At 36.3% G+C, this 17478-nt stretch overlaps 2 protein-coding genes and 1 non-coding gene across 3 annotated transcripts in view; 1 reads left to right on the top strand and 2 right to left on the bottom strand.

Moving 5' to 3' along the window:
• The window catches only part of elf1 (E74-like ETS transcription factor 1), a 65106-nt gene extending 59097 nt beyond the window's left edge, over positions 1 to 6009 (bottom strand). The window contains exon 1 of the mRNA XM_028008725.1: positions 5415 to 6009. The gene's annotated coding sequence lies outside the window, so the exon portion shown is untranslated. The remainder of the gene's footprint in view (positions 1 to 5414) is intronic.
• Positions 6010 to 6213: 204 nt separating this feature from the next.
• trnae-uuc (transfer RNA glutamic acid (anticodon UUC)) lies at positions 6214 to 6285 on the bottom strand. The gene has a single exon. It is a non-coding gene; the product is annotated as a tRNA-Glu (tRNA).
• A 965-nt stretch (positions 6286 to 7250) lies between these two features.
• ube2a (ubiquitin-conjugating enzyme E2A (RAD6 homolog)) lies at positions 7251 to 13421 on the top strand. Its single transcript, XM_028008809.1, has 6 exons — positions 7251 to 7457; positions 9351 to 9431; positions 10817 to 10842; positions 11042 to 11131; positions 11235 to 11323; positions 12417 to 13421. The coding sequence occupies exons 1-6, from the start codon at positions 7414 to 7416 to the stop codon at positions 12543 to 12545; spliced, it is 459 nt and encodes a 152-aa protein (XP_027864610.1). The 5' UTR covers positions 7251 to 7413; the 3' UTR covers positions 12546 to 13421.
• Positions 13422 to 17478: the final 4057 nt, after the last annotated feature.

Below are 17478 nucleotides of genomic sequence, written 5' to 3'. Positions count from 1 at the left end.
GATGAAAACGGTTCAATAAAAAAGATCAAATATCATTGTCTCCCTTTAGTGAGATGTTGCTTTGTGCTATTAGATTATTAGAACCACTTTATCTAATTTCACCATGAAGGAAAGTCACTCTGACCTCACAAAACAAACTTTACTATCACCAGTTGATTCCTACAATACCAGTCAAGTTTTCCACATTTTTTCCAGCTAAAAATAGCCTTGAGTGCTTTCACAGGATTACATCATAACAAGGTACGGATTCGTGGAGCAAAAGAGGCTCGATGACTCGTCACATGCTAGTGAGACAGGAAGAAGTTACAGGTGGAATTTCCCCTTCTCTCTCTCTCTCCTGTCCCTCTGACGTCATATTCGGTCAGAGACCGCGCGCTGCTGCCGCTGCAATCAAACATTTCCGACAAGGTGATCGTCAGATGTGAAATGAAGAAGAAAAAAGCTTGGGTTCGTTTAACAGCAGCTTACGATTAGGGAACTTTGCAAACGTTTCCCCCTCCTTTCTGCTAACAGAAATAAGCCCAGAAAAGGGTAATTTCTTTACACGTAAAAAGCGGAAGTTCAATAGTTTTATTTCTCTTTTCACAAGCCGGTTCCTGCCTTTCAGCGAGTGGTTTGAGGCTTCAGCCATCTCATGACTGACTGTTTAGTCACAGCATATGAACATTGCCATCTTGTGGTTATTCTTAAGATGCCAAATGACACTTATTTCCACATTTATGACATGGAAAATACAGATTCAAATATATGGCATGGAATAGCATCAACAAGTTATAAACTTATAAACAATTCAATTCCTTTTTAAAATACAATAAACATTCTACAAACTCTATAAACATTCTTCTTCTAAAATGATCAACATGTGGAAAGCTCAGTTGATCAGTGGATTTCTTTTTTTATCAATAACTGGATAGCAAAAGGTGTTTAATAAGAGATTTTTACAGAATTTGAACCGGGTTAAACTAAAACTGCCATTTGAGTTCATCATATTTATAGACAAATTTGTTTTTTACCATCTTTAATGTAAAATGTACATTTTTTGTAAATGTTTGACTTAATTAGTGCTCTGAGAAGACTCTGTTTGCTTCAGTTAACGATTAATCGATTACTACATTATTTGATGAATATTTCAATAATCCATTCATCACGAGTCATCTAATTAATCGTATCAACACTATAAGTTTCACATTTACAATTAATTAACCAAAGTAAATAAAATCACATATAAAGTGGGAGATAAACTGATGGAGTCTAGCAATTTGATTCATTTCTAATTTTTAGGGTGATGATTCAATTCAGAGACCGTTTACACAAATAAAACATTTATTTAAAACAGTACGTGTTTCCAAGAAGTGATTCGCACCACTGTACCGCCATCTTGGTAGGAAGGAGTACAAAGCACAGATAAACTATAGCTTCGAGACCAACAAAAAGAAAGTGGAGTACTGAAAAACTATAATCGAGTAATGTTTGTAATGTACTTATATTGTTTGTAAATTAGATAGAGCTAGTTCTAAGCTTGTGGCTGGTTTATGGTCGTCATAGCAACTCCAGTTAGTTACGGATTCCTACCAAGATGGCTGTCAGCTACAAAGTTCCCAGAAGTGTGACGTCACATGAAAGCTATGTATTCTGTAAGGCTCCAATCTGTGTCAAATTACATCAGTTTATATTTAAGCAAAAACAGGTTCATGCATAAAATTCTGTAACTTAAATTACCCGAATTACTGTAGGTTAGCTTAGCTGTCTGACTTTTACTTTAAAAAATATCAAAGAATTATTCAAAATATAATTTTACAAAATAAATTAAGCATTTTAAATTGATTTGGAATTCACAGGATGAGGTCTGTTACAATAACAAATTTTACTGGGCGATAAATTCTCCCAGAAGTTATTGCGATAAACGATAGTATTATTATTTTGAGACCATTTTCAAGTAATATAACAGAATGGCATAATAATGCAAGTACAGTCTCTCAAATATCAACAACCTTTCAATTCTACTGAACATTTAACACTGGAACTGGAAGACATTTTAAATATTCAAAATACATAAAGCAATAGAAATAAATAAAATGAATTATGAAGTCTGGTAAACAGAATTTTCCTTGAGAAAAAAAAGGGGCTAGTTGAGACCAAAACACCATACCGAAGACTTTTGTCATCCAGTTTTTAGTAGAAAGAGAGAAAAGAAAAAATAAATAAATAGTCATGCTAATGGAAATGACTGAGTTTGTTTTAATTTAGCATGTGATTAATTGATTTATTGCAAAAGGCCTACCAAGGACTAGGAATTGTGATTCTCTATAGAATCGATTTTTCTCTGCACCTCTATTTCAAACATTACCACACAGCAACTTGCAAAAGAAACAGCTGTAGTCTTTCCCATCTCTTACAAGGCTTCCCTGAAAGCATTTGTGGAACTGGAGTGCTGCTTTCTACATGGGATAAAAGCCCAGTTCTGCTTTTTGTGGAGTTGAATCAATATCAAGGCCCATTAAGGCGGGCGGGTACATCTTCAGCAAGAAGAGGTGTCTGATGTCTGAGGAACCCTCCGCCATGAAAAAGAGGAGAACGGCAGCTCTTCGCTGCTGCTGTCCTTGGTCATCAGAACGAGCCTGAGCAGCTCAGACTGCTGCCAAAGACAAAACGGTGCCAGGATGAGGAGGATACCAGGAACTGTTCTGGCCTCCACACACACACTCCACTGATCCGAGGCTGTTTTCCTGCAAACCGAGAGCTATCAAAGCAGAAAGGAATGGGGCGAAGGAGGGGCTGGTGTGTGGGCAGCAGTGTGGCAAGACGTTCCTACAGCAAGGGCAAACGATTGAAACAAACAGGATGACTTCATGGTGGAGTATATTTGGAAAGCCTTGATAATTGTTTTCAGGGGACTGAAGTTTCCAATTATCCACCAGGTTCTGTCAGTGTTCCCACCATGGGAAGACTTCAGAAGGACTTCACAGAAGGGAGGGGTCGGTGGAGGGGCGGCGGGTCGGACGGCTGGTCCTCTCTCTAGTGGGACGGTAAAACTAACATTTCGTAACTCTCCTCCCTTCCCTCTGCGTCACGACTGCCTGCTCTGAAGTGAGCAACCCTGGCCAGCCAATGAAACACTGTTTGTCTGTCCCAGGATACAAGCATCTCAGCCCAAAAATGTAAACATCTGGCAAACATTTTGACTCCCCACAGATCAGGGTGGATGAACAGTATGAGAAAAGCATTGCAGACATGCATTTGTAGAAAACACATAGCATTTACTCATAGATGTGATCTGATCACGTCTCTGAGTTTTAGTCAATATGTTCAGCCTGGAATGGTCTAAAGGAAAGAGTGACACACTCTGCATCACCAGCGGCCCCTCGCAGCTTTTTATTTCTTGTTTTTAAGCTAAATAAAGCTGGACGGTCAACTTTATACTTTATATAGTAATGGAAACTTTAACTTTTCCATATTCTTTCATGTTACAACCAGAAACATAAATGTGATTTTGTCCTAACTGAAGGCGACTCAAATCTCTTGCAAACTCTAAAAGGTTTTACACCATTTCACTCAACTAAACCCAGGTGCCCTGTATTTCCTGAAAATAAAAACATTCCCATAGCATGATTCAGCCTCTACCATGTTTTATGACGAGGGATGGTGAGCTTAGGGAGATGCACAGTCCTAATTATTCCATCAATCTGATTTTTAGAGAACTTAGGATTCTCTCTGACTTCTCTGATTAATGCTAATTGGGTCTAAACTTGGCCCACTTATTTTCAACAAAATCAACAAATTTTATTTATAGGAATTAGAGTAAAGGTGGTTGAATACAGAGCACTTTATATCTTAAAATATTTAGAAATTAGAACACAATTACACACTACTGGGTCTCAGCTAGATTGCGATTATAATTGCTAAGGCAGGGCAAGTTTATTTGAGCAACAATGTAAAACAAAGTGCTTAACATGATTAAAATATAAAAACAAACATTATGTTGTAGTGGTATAATACAGGAAAGTAATGAAAATTTAGAACAAAGACTAAAACTAATCATGACTCAGTTGGGAAGGCAACTGAACAAATTGGTTTTAGTCTTGATTTAAATTAACTCAGGATTTCGGCTGTTTTGCAGTTTTCTGGAAGTTTGTTTCAGATGAGAGAAACATAAAAACTCAATGCTGCTTCTCCATGTTTGATTCTGGTTCTGGGGGTCCAGCGTTCACCAGAACCAGAAGACCTGAGTGGTTTGAAAGGTTGATACAACAACAACAGATCTCTCAAGATCTTGTTGGGACATTAGTAGGAGTGCACCAATAATTGGCCCCAACTTCCTTAATTTTGGGATATCGGTGATCGGCCAACACTTAAATTTGTGTCAATCTTATCCACAGATTGTATCTACAAAGGTCTAAAAATCAACCACTCTGTCCTTTGACTTTGCAAAAGGTCATGTTTGCAGTTTACAATAGTAACTGTTTCCAAATCAGTGACTTTCTTGCTATATTTAGCAACATTTCAGACAAAAAAGTCAGTACTAGCCAAAGTCAAAATCGGCAGGTTAGGCTTATTAAAGATCGGTAATTGGCGATAGGCCAGAAAACTGCAATCGATGCATGCCTAGACATTAGTTTTTCATTCCCCGAAATGTTCTTCGGGTGATAGAAGACTGACTTTGTATTTATATTTATGTGTCTCTGAATTTTCAGTTCTGAATCCATCACTACGAGGTTTCGGGTCTGATTACTAGTTTCTAGGTAACAGCAGAAGGTGTGTGCTGACTCTTAATCATTTCTCTTTAGGCCCAGAAATTCAGTTTTTGTTTAGTTGAATAAAGTTAAGGCACATAACTTTGTTTTAATGCTCCAACACTTCCAGAAACTCCTTGACTTTACACCCAACATCCCACAAAATGCTAAACATTGTACCAAAAATTATGAAAAGTTGAAGGGGAGTGAAGACTCTTGCAAGGCGGTGCCTCTGACCAGGTCAACACTACTGTATACTGCTCATAACAAAACACTCCCTTCAAATAATGAGCAACTGAGAGACAAAACAACAGCCGTATTCTTCTGTGACTTGTGACTGCTATAAGAAGTGCAGAGACTTTTCAGCGTGGTCTCAGTGTGGTCACATGCCAGCTGACTGACACAAAGGGGAGTCACTGTAATCTATGGAGTAGTGTGGGGAAAGACCTTCAGGGTGGCGTACTCCGGCTGGTTATTAATAACATCTTTTGATTTCACTTACATTAATTTAACAGCACACAGAGTTTTGTACTTGTAGCATTCACAAGTAAGTCTTGATAGCAACCTTTAGACTTCACATTTTATTCCCCGCTAGATAATAAAAAATATACTAATCCAGGTCAGCTTCCCAGCAAACAGTCACACCAACATGGAAGATTGTATTTAAATCTTGTTTCTACTTACCTTGGAAGAAGATGTCATCACTGAAGTACAATCCGGGCTGTCTACAGGTACTTCACATCATAAAACGTCCAAATACATAATGACTCCTTTTAGTACGACTCGGCAGGCTGTAACGGTGCAAAAGGCTACATCATCGCTCTGGCAGCCGTCAGGTTTTACCCTCCCGTTGCTGCTTTCGTGTGCTTCCTGACACAAGGTCGCGGTTTTCTCCGACAGAGGCTGCTGATGCGTGGGGAATTCCTAGCAGTCACATTTTCCTGGGAAATAATTGGCCCGACAACAAAGTTTGGCAAAAGCCCTGCAAGTTCGCCTGTCGGCACCGAGAGGGCAGGACAGGTTCAGCGTTGAAATTAAGTTACTTTTTTCATTTTACATAATATCCCGCTTCCTTAAAAATACGGAGCAAAAAGGAGGGATTTTATGTCATTAACGGGAGATTAACATCAAACAGGCGTTTTATGAAACGTTACTCACTCGCAGGTGTTCATTTGAAAACTGGTAGGCTCGAACGCGCAATTTTGCGGACGAAAGTGCCGTTTGCTTTCCTCGCCTGTACTCCGCTGACTGATAAGAACTGACACAGAGAGAAACAACTGGTAATGTACATCTTCCGGGAATGAATGTCCAATGTGGGATGAGGGTAATACACGATAATTCCTGAACGGGCGGGGTCTGTGGGGATTTTTTTTTTTCCTCGGAAAATATTAACGGGTGATGTTTGAACAACATCCCACTGCTGATATGGTACGTCAGGGATAAGATTTTAAAAACAATAGTTATTTAAGAATGAAAAGGACTGTTCCCATACCGGGAGTCGAACCCGGGCCGCCTGGGTGAAAACCAGGAATCCTAACCGCTAGACCATATGGGACTTATACAGACAGACAGCAGCTAGGGTTTTTGAAAGACTACATATGTATTTTTGCACTATTACGGAAGGTTTGTTGCAAATAACAGACATGAACTTTACAAAAGAGAATGAGCAAACTTTACCACGTTTTAAAAATATTTTTAAAACAAGAATAAAAGTCTTACATCTAACCCTAAAATATTTTGTAACAAAGTCAGAATAGTTCAAATAAATTCAGCTTAATTATTCAGATTGATTTAAACATTCAGTGTGTTTCCTATATAGTTTTAGAAATAAAGTAAGGTATGTTTATGTGCCTTATAACCACATTGTATTTCATTCTGGTTGTCCTTTTCTATTTTGAATTGCAGATATTGTTCATTTTGTCTCATCACCAATATTAATAGTTGACAAAACATTCTTCAATGCATTTTAAAACCATTAAGATTAGTTAAACGTAAACTTTATAACTTTTATTACAAAAATTACTTTGTAAGCCACTCACAACATGGCGAATGCGCTGACGTACAGTCTAGTGGGCAACTACGATACATGGATACACAGGTCCTAGCACCATCTTGTGGTCTTTCACCGGTACTACATAGAGAAACTAGAAACACTTTTCTGTTAAGACAGTTGATTAGACTGAGCACAAATTGTTTAAGTTGACAAAGACAAAATATTAACTGATACAAATGAGGACCAGATATACTGTGAAGCGATAGTGGGTCGCTGAATGCTTTTTGCTTCCCCAACAAAACGAAACATGGTAGCAAATATATGACGTAATTCATTTGGAGCAATCCAACTGAAACGATAGGGTTCATCGACTGATTTAAAAATGCTCTAGTCAAAACAATAAGGAGTTTAGTCTAGCGTCAGAAAAATCACCATAATTCTACATATTGCAATTTATTCATACTACGCTGTTGTGATTTTGTTACATTAAAATGTAATCAAAAGCAACCTCCCCTCCGTGGTGTATATGGTAGCGTCACAAACGAGAGGCAGCCAAGTATTTGTCAAACTAGTAGCAAACGTTGGCTGCCCAACTATCAGTTGAGGAAATATATCACCTTACGGAAGATCTGGCAATCTTTTGAACGCTGTTGTTAGTTTGTGGAGGCCTTAGTTTTTCATATTAGCACGATGTCAACTCCAGCGCGAAGACGTTTAATGAGAGACTTTAAACGGTAAGTTATGGGGGGAACAGAAGTAGCTAACATTAGCATCCTGAAGCTTTTTTTTTTTTTTTAGTATTAGCTCAAGTGACAAATACAACGTCAAACCACAAAGTAGTCTATAGGCAAACAGATCTGGAAATGTCAACTAAATGTATCTTATAGTTAGTGTTACTTGTTTGTAATTACAGTTTAGTTTAATAGGAAACTGTTGGTAACGTTTAACCAACAGGTCCGCTTCTACCGGCGTAAGCAACCCAGATTGTGGTTGTAACGTCTACGTTGTGTAATTCAGGACCAGTGATTGCTTTTGATGGTGTACGAGCCACAAATATAGCCCTTTTTTTTAAAGTGTATATGTTTCCCGGAGACTTGAACAGATGCGCGGATGTAGTTGAAGTCAGTGGCCATATGGTCCTTCAGCTACAGGAAAGGTTGCTTCTGCCCTAACCCGGGCCTTGATAGATCATCGCTTACGGTTGGGGATCAGCAACCATCTGCCATGTAGAGACTGAACACCTGCACTCACTAAGCACAGCTATCTGCGGCACATAGTTAATCTACGTATGTTCCAGTTAGAATCCACTAACGACCACAGATTTAATGATCTGATCCAGTTTGGCTCCACAGTAGAAATCTCTTGCATTGTTCTTTTACAGGCTTAACTAAGGAATGGAGTCTGTTGACCTTGAAGAATACTAAGTGAATGGTATTTTCAGGTCAAAAGGCATTTCTTAAAACTAATACTTTGGGGTAATGTATGTCCCCAACTTTACATTGAAACCTGCAAAAGGTTGAGGCTCCAAATCACAAAAGATTGCATGAGTTCCAATTGGATATTGTGTTTTTTATTAATGTTATCCCTATTCAATAAAAAATACTTTATTTATCCCAATAGAAAATTAAAAGTAGCAACTCTTATTGTTCAACTATCTTCAAAGGATTCCCAGTAGCAGTCAGTCTTGTATTCTGAAGAGAAGAGAATTTCTGGACACTAGACGCTGGATTTCCATTACAAATGTGTGCAAAACGTTGTCAATATTTCGCAATCACGGTGTTTCCATTAAATACAAAACGCAATTGGAATCGCACGTGAATACGTTTGTTCACAGGATAAGTTATTATAAAACATGCCGCGCCATCATCCAACGACTGTCTGTTGTCTTCAGGGTTAGCTAGTGGCAACATCTGTTGTTAATCATGTTACTCATATAGTGCGAAAAAAGTGCTTCCATAACAGATTGTGAAATAAACCAACTTGAATACAGCCAAGAAAAAAAAAAAAAAAACACATCATCCCATCACCGAAACCTTTTATGAAAAAAGTTTTTTTTGACACTGGTGTGTTTCCAGTAAGCAAATTTTCAAAATGTCAAATTATGTGTTCAGTGGAAATGCAGCTAGTGACCATATTCTACAGTAACGTGTCCTGTAGGCAAGCACTGCTAACCCATCTCATTTGCTTTTGCCACTTCTTTTTAAGTTTGCCTAGCTGTATCATTAAAGAGAGATATTGAAGTCGGTGATATGATCTTTGCCTATTATGATTGATAGAAGAGATGGTTAAAATATTATTATTCAGAGGTCACAGTAAGTTATTAGTCCTTTTTATTCAGCTAAAAGTCTATTTTCTCTCCTATTAGTGCTGGACAGCACATCACATTTATGTCCATCTCAACAAAAGCACACAGTATTATCTCAAAACATGTTCTGAGTGCAATTAGTTTTGACCAGTAGCGTCACACGGAAGTTTTACAAGGTTATTTTAGGATAAACGCTCCTTAATATTTTATACCCATTATAAGCTCCATTAGAAATTCCATTATTCATACCAAGGAAACGTAATGCAGCAGTGATTGATTCTATTTCTCTATGAACATATTCTGATGTTGTGTTTGTATTCAGGCTGCAGGAGGATCCCCCAGCTGGAGTCAGCGGAGCCCCATCAGAAAATAATATCATGGTTTGGAATGCAGTCATTTTTGGGTAAGTGAATCAGATAAAATCTAGGTTATCAGCAGTAGAGATGCACCAATCGATCAGCCAATTTCCCCTTGAATGATCCTAATCGGTATTCATCAGACCAAATTGAAAAATTATGTTTTTTCCTGTTGGAAAACGCGACAATAATATTATTGTTTTGTGCCCGTTTTCAAGGAATGTAATGGAAATGGCATAGTAATGATGCCATTTCCATGTTTTAAATTCTGATGAGCATTTAACACTGAAACTACAAGACATTTTTAATATCCAAAGTAAATAAAACAACAGAAAAAAATAAGGTGAATTATTAAGTCTCTGAAAACTAAATTATCCTTCAAAAAAGGAATGGTTGAGACCAAAGGACCAGATTGAAGACTTTTATCATTCAGTTTTTGATGGAAAGAGGAAAATGATAAAACATGCAAATGGAAATTATTGAGCTTGTTTTAAATTATCATGCGATGAATTAATTTATTGCTCATTGCAATAGGCCTAGCAATTGCCACAAAAATTGTATGCAAAATGTAACATCATTTATTTTATTTAAAACAAATGGCTTTATAAAGTACTATTACAGTGATAATCACATGTATTTACGCTTTTGGGTTTAAATGAAGAGACCTGAGAAAAAACGTTAGAATAAACATCCACTAACAAGCTTATAAATTCAATTGTTCAGGCTTTTTGCTTGTGGTTTGCCAACTTTAGTACATTTATTAAGAGTGATTGGTTGCACTGTTTTAGTGTCTGCACCATGGCTATCCACTGAAAATATTTCCTAATAGCTAGCTGAAAATCGGTATCACCTGTAAAGAAAGAAAAAAAAAAAACGATTGGTGCATCGCTAATAATGATAATAAGTAGTAATTGTTTGGGGCTGCCATCAACATGAAAGTATAAAATTAAAATCCTGATGTTTATAATTGGTGTTAAGACTTGATAATAGCAAATAATGCTAAGAACAAGTGACTGCTAAAAAACAGAAGCAGCGTGTGGAAAAACAGCTGCATTGATTCCAGATGATTTTTGGTTGTGAGTCTTTCTAAAGGTATTTTTGCTCATCTGGAGCAATAAGAAGGAAAGAAAGCTCCAGCTAAAATGTCAGAGAAGCATTTGTTGCTAATTTTCAATTGCAGATGTTAATTAAGGTGATTTCCAAACCAGCTGAAGTCACAAATGGAAACATTCAGGACTTTCGCCAATCTCTATTAACCATGCCATTGACCTTTGTTTCTTTCACCCTGCAGTTGCGTTTTGATGCAACACTCTTTTATATAACAGTTATATGGTATAATGTCAGTGGAAAACAAACTTTTACTGCTGATGACTGGAGTTGGCCGGACATTTGGAAAATGATATACAACATATCTGATTTCTTATTTTTGTAGGCCAGAGGGAACGCCTTTTGAAGATGGTATGTATTTTCCACTTATTTATCTTCTTAAAACATTGAAAAAAATACTCAGTTTGCTCAAAAATAAGTCTTTAAATTATTGTAAATATTGCACACAGAAATAAAGTTGGTATCTGTTTGGAGAATTTTAATAAAACACAAAATAAATTAATTTTAAATCCTTAATTTCAGCTTATAATTTACAATTTTTTGCTTTCAGGAACCTTCAAACTTACCATTGAATTCACAGAAGAATATCCTAATAAACCTCCAACAGTGAGATTTGTCTCCAAAATGTTCCATCCTAATGGTATGTCAACATATTGTATTTTCTTAAATCTTAGATAAACTGAAAGCTGAAAGTAAAAAATGCTTTTTTTTGTTGTGTTTATTTATTTTTTATTTTTTTGCAGTGTATGCAGACGGTAGCATATGCTTAGATATACTTCAGAATCGATGGAGTCCAACCTATGATGTTTCTTCAATCTTAACTTCAATACAGGTAATACAACTTTACAGAACCATACAGCTGAGTATAAAACCTTTAAGTCTGAACCGGAAGTGGTCTGAGTCACTGAGCAGCCATCTTGGTAGGAAAAGCATAGGTGACCCATGGCTTCAAGACCAAGAAATAGAAACTATATTGACACTCTTGACCAATGTGCAAGAGAATGTATATCAACAAAATCTCTGCTGTTTTGAACGATTGCAACAATCTCTGCACATTCTGAGTTTATTGTTGTCATAGCAACTCATGGCAGTTGTCATGGATACCTACCAAGATGGCTGTCAGCTGCAAAGTTACCAGAGGTGTGACATCACATCAGATCTATGCATACATATTTATATGAATACATTACTTATGGGAACTTGTAGCTGATGGCATTGTTGATATCTGTAACTAACTGTCATGAGTTGCTATGACAACAATAAACAAGCCACAAGCTTAAAACTAGCTTTCACCTTGTTCCTATCTAACTTATAATGAATATAAGTACATTACAACTATTACTGGATAGGTTTTTGAGTACCCTCTCCACCTCTGTGTAATACTAAGAAATATCAGTGATATTTAGTACTTACTGCCAAGCTAGCAAAATGAGCAGAGCTAATGTAGCTTTTATCTGCAAGCTGAGACGAACATGTAGCTTACATGTTTGTTACTACAGACTTGCTCTGCCAATAACTTTGTTATTCATGCGAAGAGTTTGTACATTCTTTACAAATCCGTTTAAACATTGATTGTATGTGTCTATGGATTTCAGGCTGGAAAGTTCCTCCATGACGGTCACAATCTTCGTGTTCACTAAATGGTGAACTATTTCTTAGTATGATATCGGAGGCAGCTTGTCCACATCGTCTGACATATTTTCATTCTCCGTCTCATTCGGGTTCAACAGCAGCCATTTTGTTTATGTCTTTCTTTTGCTCATTGGTCAAGAGAGTCAAAATGGTTTCTTTTTGTTGGTCTCGAAGCCATGGTTCACTTGGCTACCAAGATGGTGGTTCAGTGACACGGATCACTTCCGGTACAGACTTGTGGAAGCTATGTATTGACTTGAACACTAAACAGCTGATGTTCTGTGTATATTTAGTCTTTACTGGACGAGCCAAACCCGAACAGTCCAGCCAACAGCCAAGCAGCCCAGCTTTACCAGGAAAACAAGCGGGAGTATGAGAAGAGGGTTTCTGCTATTGTTGAACAGAGTTGGCGTGACTGTTGACACCTAATCAACGGGCACATGAAGTGTGCACCGCAGAATCGAGAAGACATCAGAAACACAGATACAACGACGCACCTTTTAAGATCCTCCAGTATACTTTGTCCCCTTACTGTTGCTAAGTTTGTATGCTGTAGTGCTGTGGCATTCACTGCTGTCGAATGCTGTTGTTTGACAGGAGCAGAGTTAAAAGTTAATGTACCTTGTTATCTCTGGGTTACTTCCTATACACCCGTTTTCTTTTTCAACACGCAATAGCCCGTCTTTGAATTGTCAAACCTCTGCTTGGTAATTCATACATCAGGTATGTAGGGCTGTGTGGTTTGGTTTGTAAATACTGCCAGTTTATATTCACAGAAAATAAAGCTGTTAATTTTCAATGGGCCAACAACATGAAAACCCCTCACCTCCCTTTCTTTTTTTGTCTGCACATTGAAAGCCTTGGAGGGATAAAAAAAAAAACAACTACTAACATGATTATCAGTCCCTCTTATTACTCAACAGATGCCTTTTGGGGTCAGTTTTTAAATTTTCCTGTACAGCCATGCCTTTTTTTTATTCTAAAATCTTACCTCCTGCTCCTCTGAAAAGCAGGATTTTAGCATCCTTACTGTTTTTACAGTTTCACAAGGTTCAACCCATTTCACCTGCATATGTAGGTTCATCTTTGACCACATTCTGGAGGGTGCATTACTTTTTTTATGGTTAAGAGCTATAAAAAAAAAAGGCTCTTACATTTCTATGCTATTTTACAATCCTATTACTATCGAATCTGATTACACTTTGGCAAACATTGGTGTCTTTTCAGATTACACAGCACTGGTAACCCATGTAACAAACTGTACATTCTCTTGTAAATAAAATAAATATGCAACTCTTCGCGATGACTTTTTACATCACAGTACATAAATATCAGAGTATCTGCAGGTTTCAACAAGTTAAAAAAAATATGATTCTTATCTGCGATATTGTAAGCATCGCAAAATACCCCGTAGCGCCAAGCTAAGGTTTTGTTTTGTTTTTGGCACAAAATGCAAGAAGGATCTTACGGTTTTGAAACTGACGTAGCCTAGTACTCGGGTTATACTAAGAAAGAAAAAATACGGGAATAAAGTCGAAATAAGAGTAAAGTAATATATCCTTTCTGCAAATGTAATTATGTTTTCTTAGCGTGGCTTTAACACTCCGTCGTATGAAGCAGAAGTGAGCAAGTGGCGAAAACGAGCGATACATTTGCACTTACTCATGGTCGACGCAGAAACGCTAACTAGCTAGCTCGTTAGCATCTGGTTAACGGTAGAATCCATAGAATAAACCACAAACCGCCTCGAGACAGAACGCAATGAAGATTGTTTTCGGGCGGTCAAACATTTGCCTGACAGAAAAGTCCACAAGATTAAAAAATATATAACTTTTATATATGAGATTAAGTAGTCCTAACACAACAAAATTTAAGGCTTGTGATTAAAGTCAAATTATTATTATTTTTTTTATTTAAGGCCTTATTTTTAGATACATTTAAGAGTTTTTAAGGATGCGCAGCGTGGACAACCAGAGCAAGTGAATATCAAACTACAATACTCAAATGCTCGTTTTAAATAGTTAAACTAGAACACTCTTGTTACAGTTACTGAGAACCACAAATTCAGATTTTAAAATTATTCTTAATGCTGAAATTTTATCTTTTCAACGTCTTAAGATTACTTAAAAGACTTCACAAGCAGCAACAGCCTCAGGAAATAAATATTTCTGTCTTTAAAATGCTTTAAAATTGATGTAATTTCCTTTCAAACCTGGGTTTTCATTTTCTGTAAGCCATAATTAACTAAATGAACAAAAGTAAACATCACTGTGTGATAAATTTGAGTTTAACTTTTTGCAATTGAACAAAATTTTTTCATTGACGTTTTAATTTACATAGATGCACATACATATCTGAATTAAATTCATTTCATTTATTTATTACTTACAGCTGTGAAAACAAGCAGACAGGTTAGGTGTACTCATACAAACAACCATCTAACAATTAAGACCACAGATTCTACATGAACGTTGTTTTTGGGATCACTGATGCAGCTGGCAGAATGATCTCCTATAACTGAATTGAACGCAAAAACTAAAAAAATGAAAACATTCCTGAATACAGGTGCATTACCACAGTAAGGCTGGTATGAATTTAGCTACAGTTAAGATTTTAATGCCACTTTAATCCAGGTCTTACATGAGTGAACAGTCTACAGTGTTTCCAAACAAAGAAAAGCTGTGTACTCTGCCGGGTTCATTAAACAGTCAAACAGAAATGTTCACGAAGCCAATTTTTAAAAACTGAATATAACTGAACGAGTTATTTTCAGCAATAAAAAACTGAAAAGATGAGGTCTGGAGACGGAAACTACTCACCCTCCAGTCAGCTAACGGTGTAGGAATGTCAAAAAAACATTTCGTTTTTTAGATTTGCTGAAACATGTTGCAAATATAAAATGGCAGGTAGATTTTCACTTCAAAAACACCAAATATTACCAAGTATTTTTGGTCTAGTTTCCACATTTGAAATAAGACAAAATAGCTTGCATGAAACTTTTCAGTTCTTAAAAACATAGCTTGTTTTAGTAAATAATTCTTTATTATTGATGACAAAGTAATAGTTCCACTAGCAGATTATTTCACTTATAACATTTTTCCTCTGTTATAAGTGAAATAATCTGCCAGTGGACTTCATAGTTTTTTAAAAATCAATATTAAGGAATTATTTAATTAAAATATACTATAAACTGCCGAAAAGCTACTTCTATGGTTGGGTTATATGAATTAAAAATAAAATCAGATTTTTTTTAAATATTAAATCTGATTTCAATAAGTTTTTTCTTGTTTTCTAAAAACAGAAATTACAAATGACAGAAAATATTTTCAAAAGTGGTTTTTATTATTGTCTTCTGTGAGTTGTACAACAGAGTATTAGGGCCCGGCTTACAAGAATGTTTAATTGTGAGAATATAGTTATAATATTAACAGAATAGACACAATTTTACCAGAAAACGTCATAGAATGAGAAGGAAAAAAAGTTGTTTTAATTAGAAAAAATAATCTTGAAGATCTGTTGTGACCAGCTGTGATTCGTCTTAGTTTCAAAGTCCTGCTGCTGATAGTAATTTGATGCTGATATGTCAAAAGGTTAAGTGCTACTTATCTGTAAAACCATCACCAAATTGTATTTTTTATTTGAGTTCTCATAAAATTATGATTTCACTCTCCAAATATTATGACTTTATTACCGTAATTAAAATAAATCATAGACTGGCCCTAATATTCAGTCGTAAAACATACTTGTCAAACAAAATGGCCACCGCAGACATCACTCTGAACTATGGAAACACAAGTAGTAAATTGGTGAAAAATAAATTAAAAGTCCCAGATTTTCCAAAAATGAAATCTTGGTTTTATCTTATTTCAAATATCTTAAAATATCTAGAAACTAAACAGAAACATTTGGTGATATTTTGTGTTTTTGCGGTTGGACCCGAATCAGACTGGGCATCAGCGTTGGTCCTGGCTGGTCCAATTACATCTGGCTTCCCTCAAATTGCGTCTCCCTTCTCAGGACTGCACTCACACTTTCATAAACATTCATCTTGAGCTTTTATTTATTTATTCTAATCTTTTTTTCCCCAAAAAAGATGGAAAGAAAATATTACTTTAATGATTTTAAGAACAAGAATCAGGTGAAGAAGTTTGAATTAGTGCTGAGAGATGTGAGTTAAAATAAAATATCAATTTTTTTAAAACCAAAATTAGATTTTTTTTTTCAAAAAAATGAAAAATACAAATGATAGAAAATATCTTTTTTTTTTAAATTACTTATTTCAGTCGATTCCTTCTGTAAGTTGATCTGAATTCAAAGTAAATAAAACAAACTAGTCAAACAAGATGGCCGCCCTGGGCGTGCTGACATCACTCTGAACCATGGAAACCCAATGGTGAAAATTACACCTTCAAAACCAGAAAATTCAATTATCGATAAAATTGATTTATCGCCCAGCCCTAGTTTTAATTTAATTACATATTCAGGCTGAATATATATACATACATGTTTAAATAGTTGGTCAATTGTCCCTGAGTAAGTTGCAGAGAAATCACACTTCCTGTAGCATTCAAACTTTCTGCATGATCCTTCTTTATTATGAATATTTCCTGGCATTGACCTAGAATGACCTTGAAATTGACCTTTTAGGCATAGTTCATGAGTTCGCAGTAAGGCTGACATCTTTCTAGAGCAGGGGTGGGCAATCCTGGTCCTCGAGGGCCGGTGTCCTGCAACTCTTAGATGTCTCCCTGATCAAACACACTTGAATCCAACAGCTGAATCACCTAACTGCAGTCAGGTTCTCCAGAGTCCTGCTAATGACCTCATTATTTGACTCAGGTGTGTTGAAGTAGAGCTACATCTAAAAGTTGCAGTAGACCGGCCCTCGAGACCTGGAGTTGCCCACCCCTGTTCTAGAGCCCTGCTTTCCCTTAGCATGATGTTGCCACCAACAGTTGGTGGCGTTCTTTTGTCTCAAAGCGTCAACTTCAAATCTACACTGCAAAAACACAAAATTTTACCAAGCATTTTTAGTCAAGTTTCTATTACAAATATCTTAGTACAATAGAAATAAGACAAAACTAACTTACAAGCCACTTTTCAGCAGGATGTACAAGTATGATTTGAGTAAACAATTCATTGTTGTTGATGGAAAAGGTTCCTTGTTCCTCTGGTAGATTATTTCACTTATGGGAAAAATGTCTTGTTATTAGTGAAACAATTTGCCAGTGGAAATAGTTGTTCTTTCTTTTAAATCAAAATTAAGGAATTATTTACTTAAAACAAGCTCATATCTTGCTGAAAAGTTACTTGTACGTTAGTTTTGTCTTATTTCACACATACTAGAAACTAGAC

This window comes from Xiphophorus couchianus, chromosome 23 (genome assembly GCF_001444195.1).
Source record: "Xiphophorus couchianus chromosome 23, X_couchianus-1.0, whole genome shotgun sequence".
NCBI classification, from domain to species: domain Eukaryota; kingdom Metazoa; phylum Chordata; class Actinopteri; order Cyprinodontiformes; family Poeciliidae; genus Xiphophorus; species Xiphophorus couchianus.
This window is presented reverse-complemented; position numbering and strand designations above follow the sequence as displayed.

Coding starts and splice junctions, on each gene's coding strand:
- ube2a (XM_028008809.1), top strand. CDS start 7,414: ATGTCAACTCCAGCGCGAAGACGTTTAATGAGAGACTTTAAACG. Junction 7,458..9,350: donor TTAATGAGAGACTTTAAACG/GTAAGTTATGGG, acceptor GTTTGTATTCAG/GCTGCAGGAGGATCCCCCAG. Junction 11,324..12,416: donor CAATCTTAACTTCAATACAG/GTAATACAACTT, acceptor GTGTATATTTAG/TCTTTACTGGACGAGCCAAA.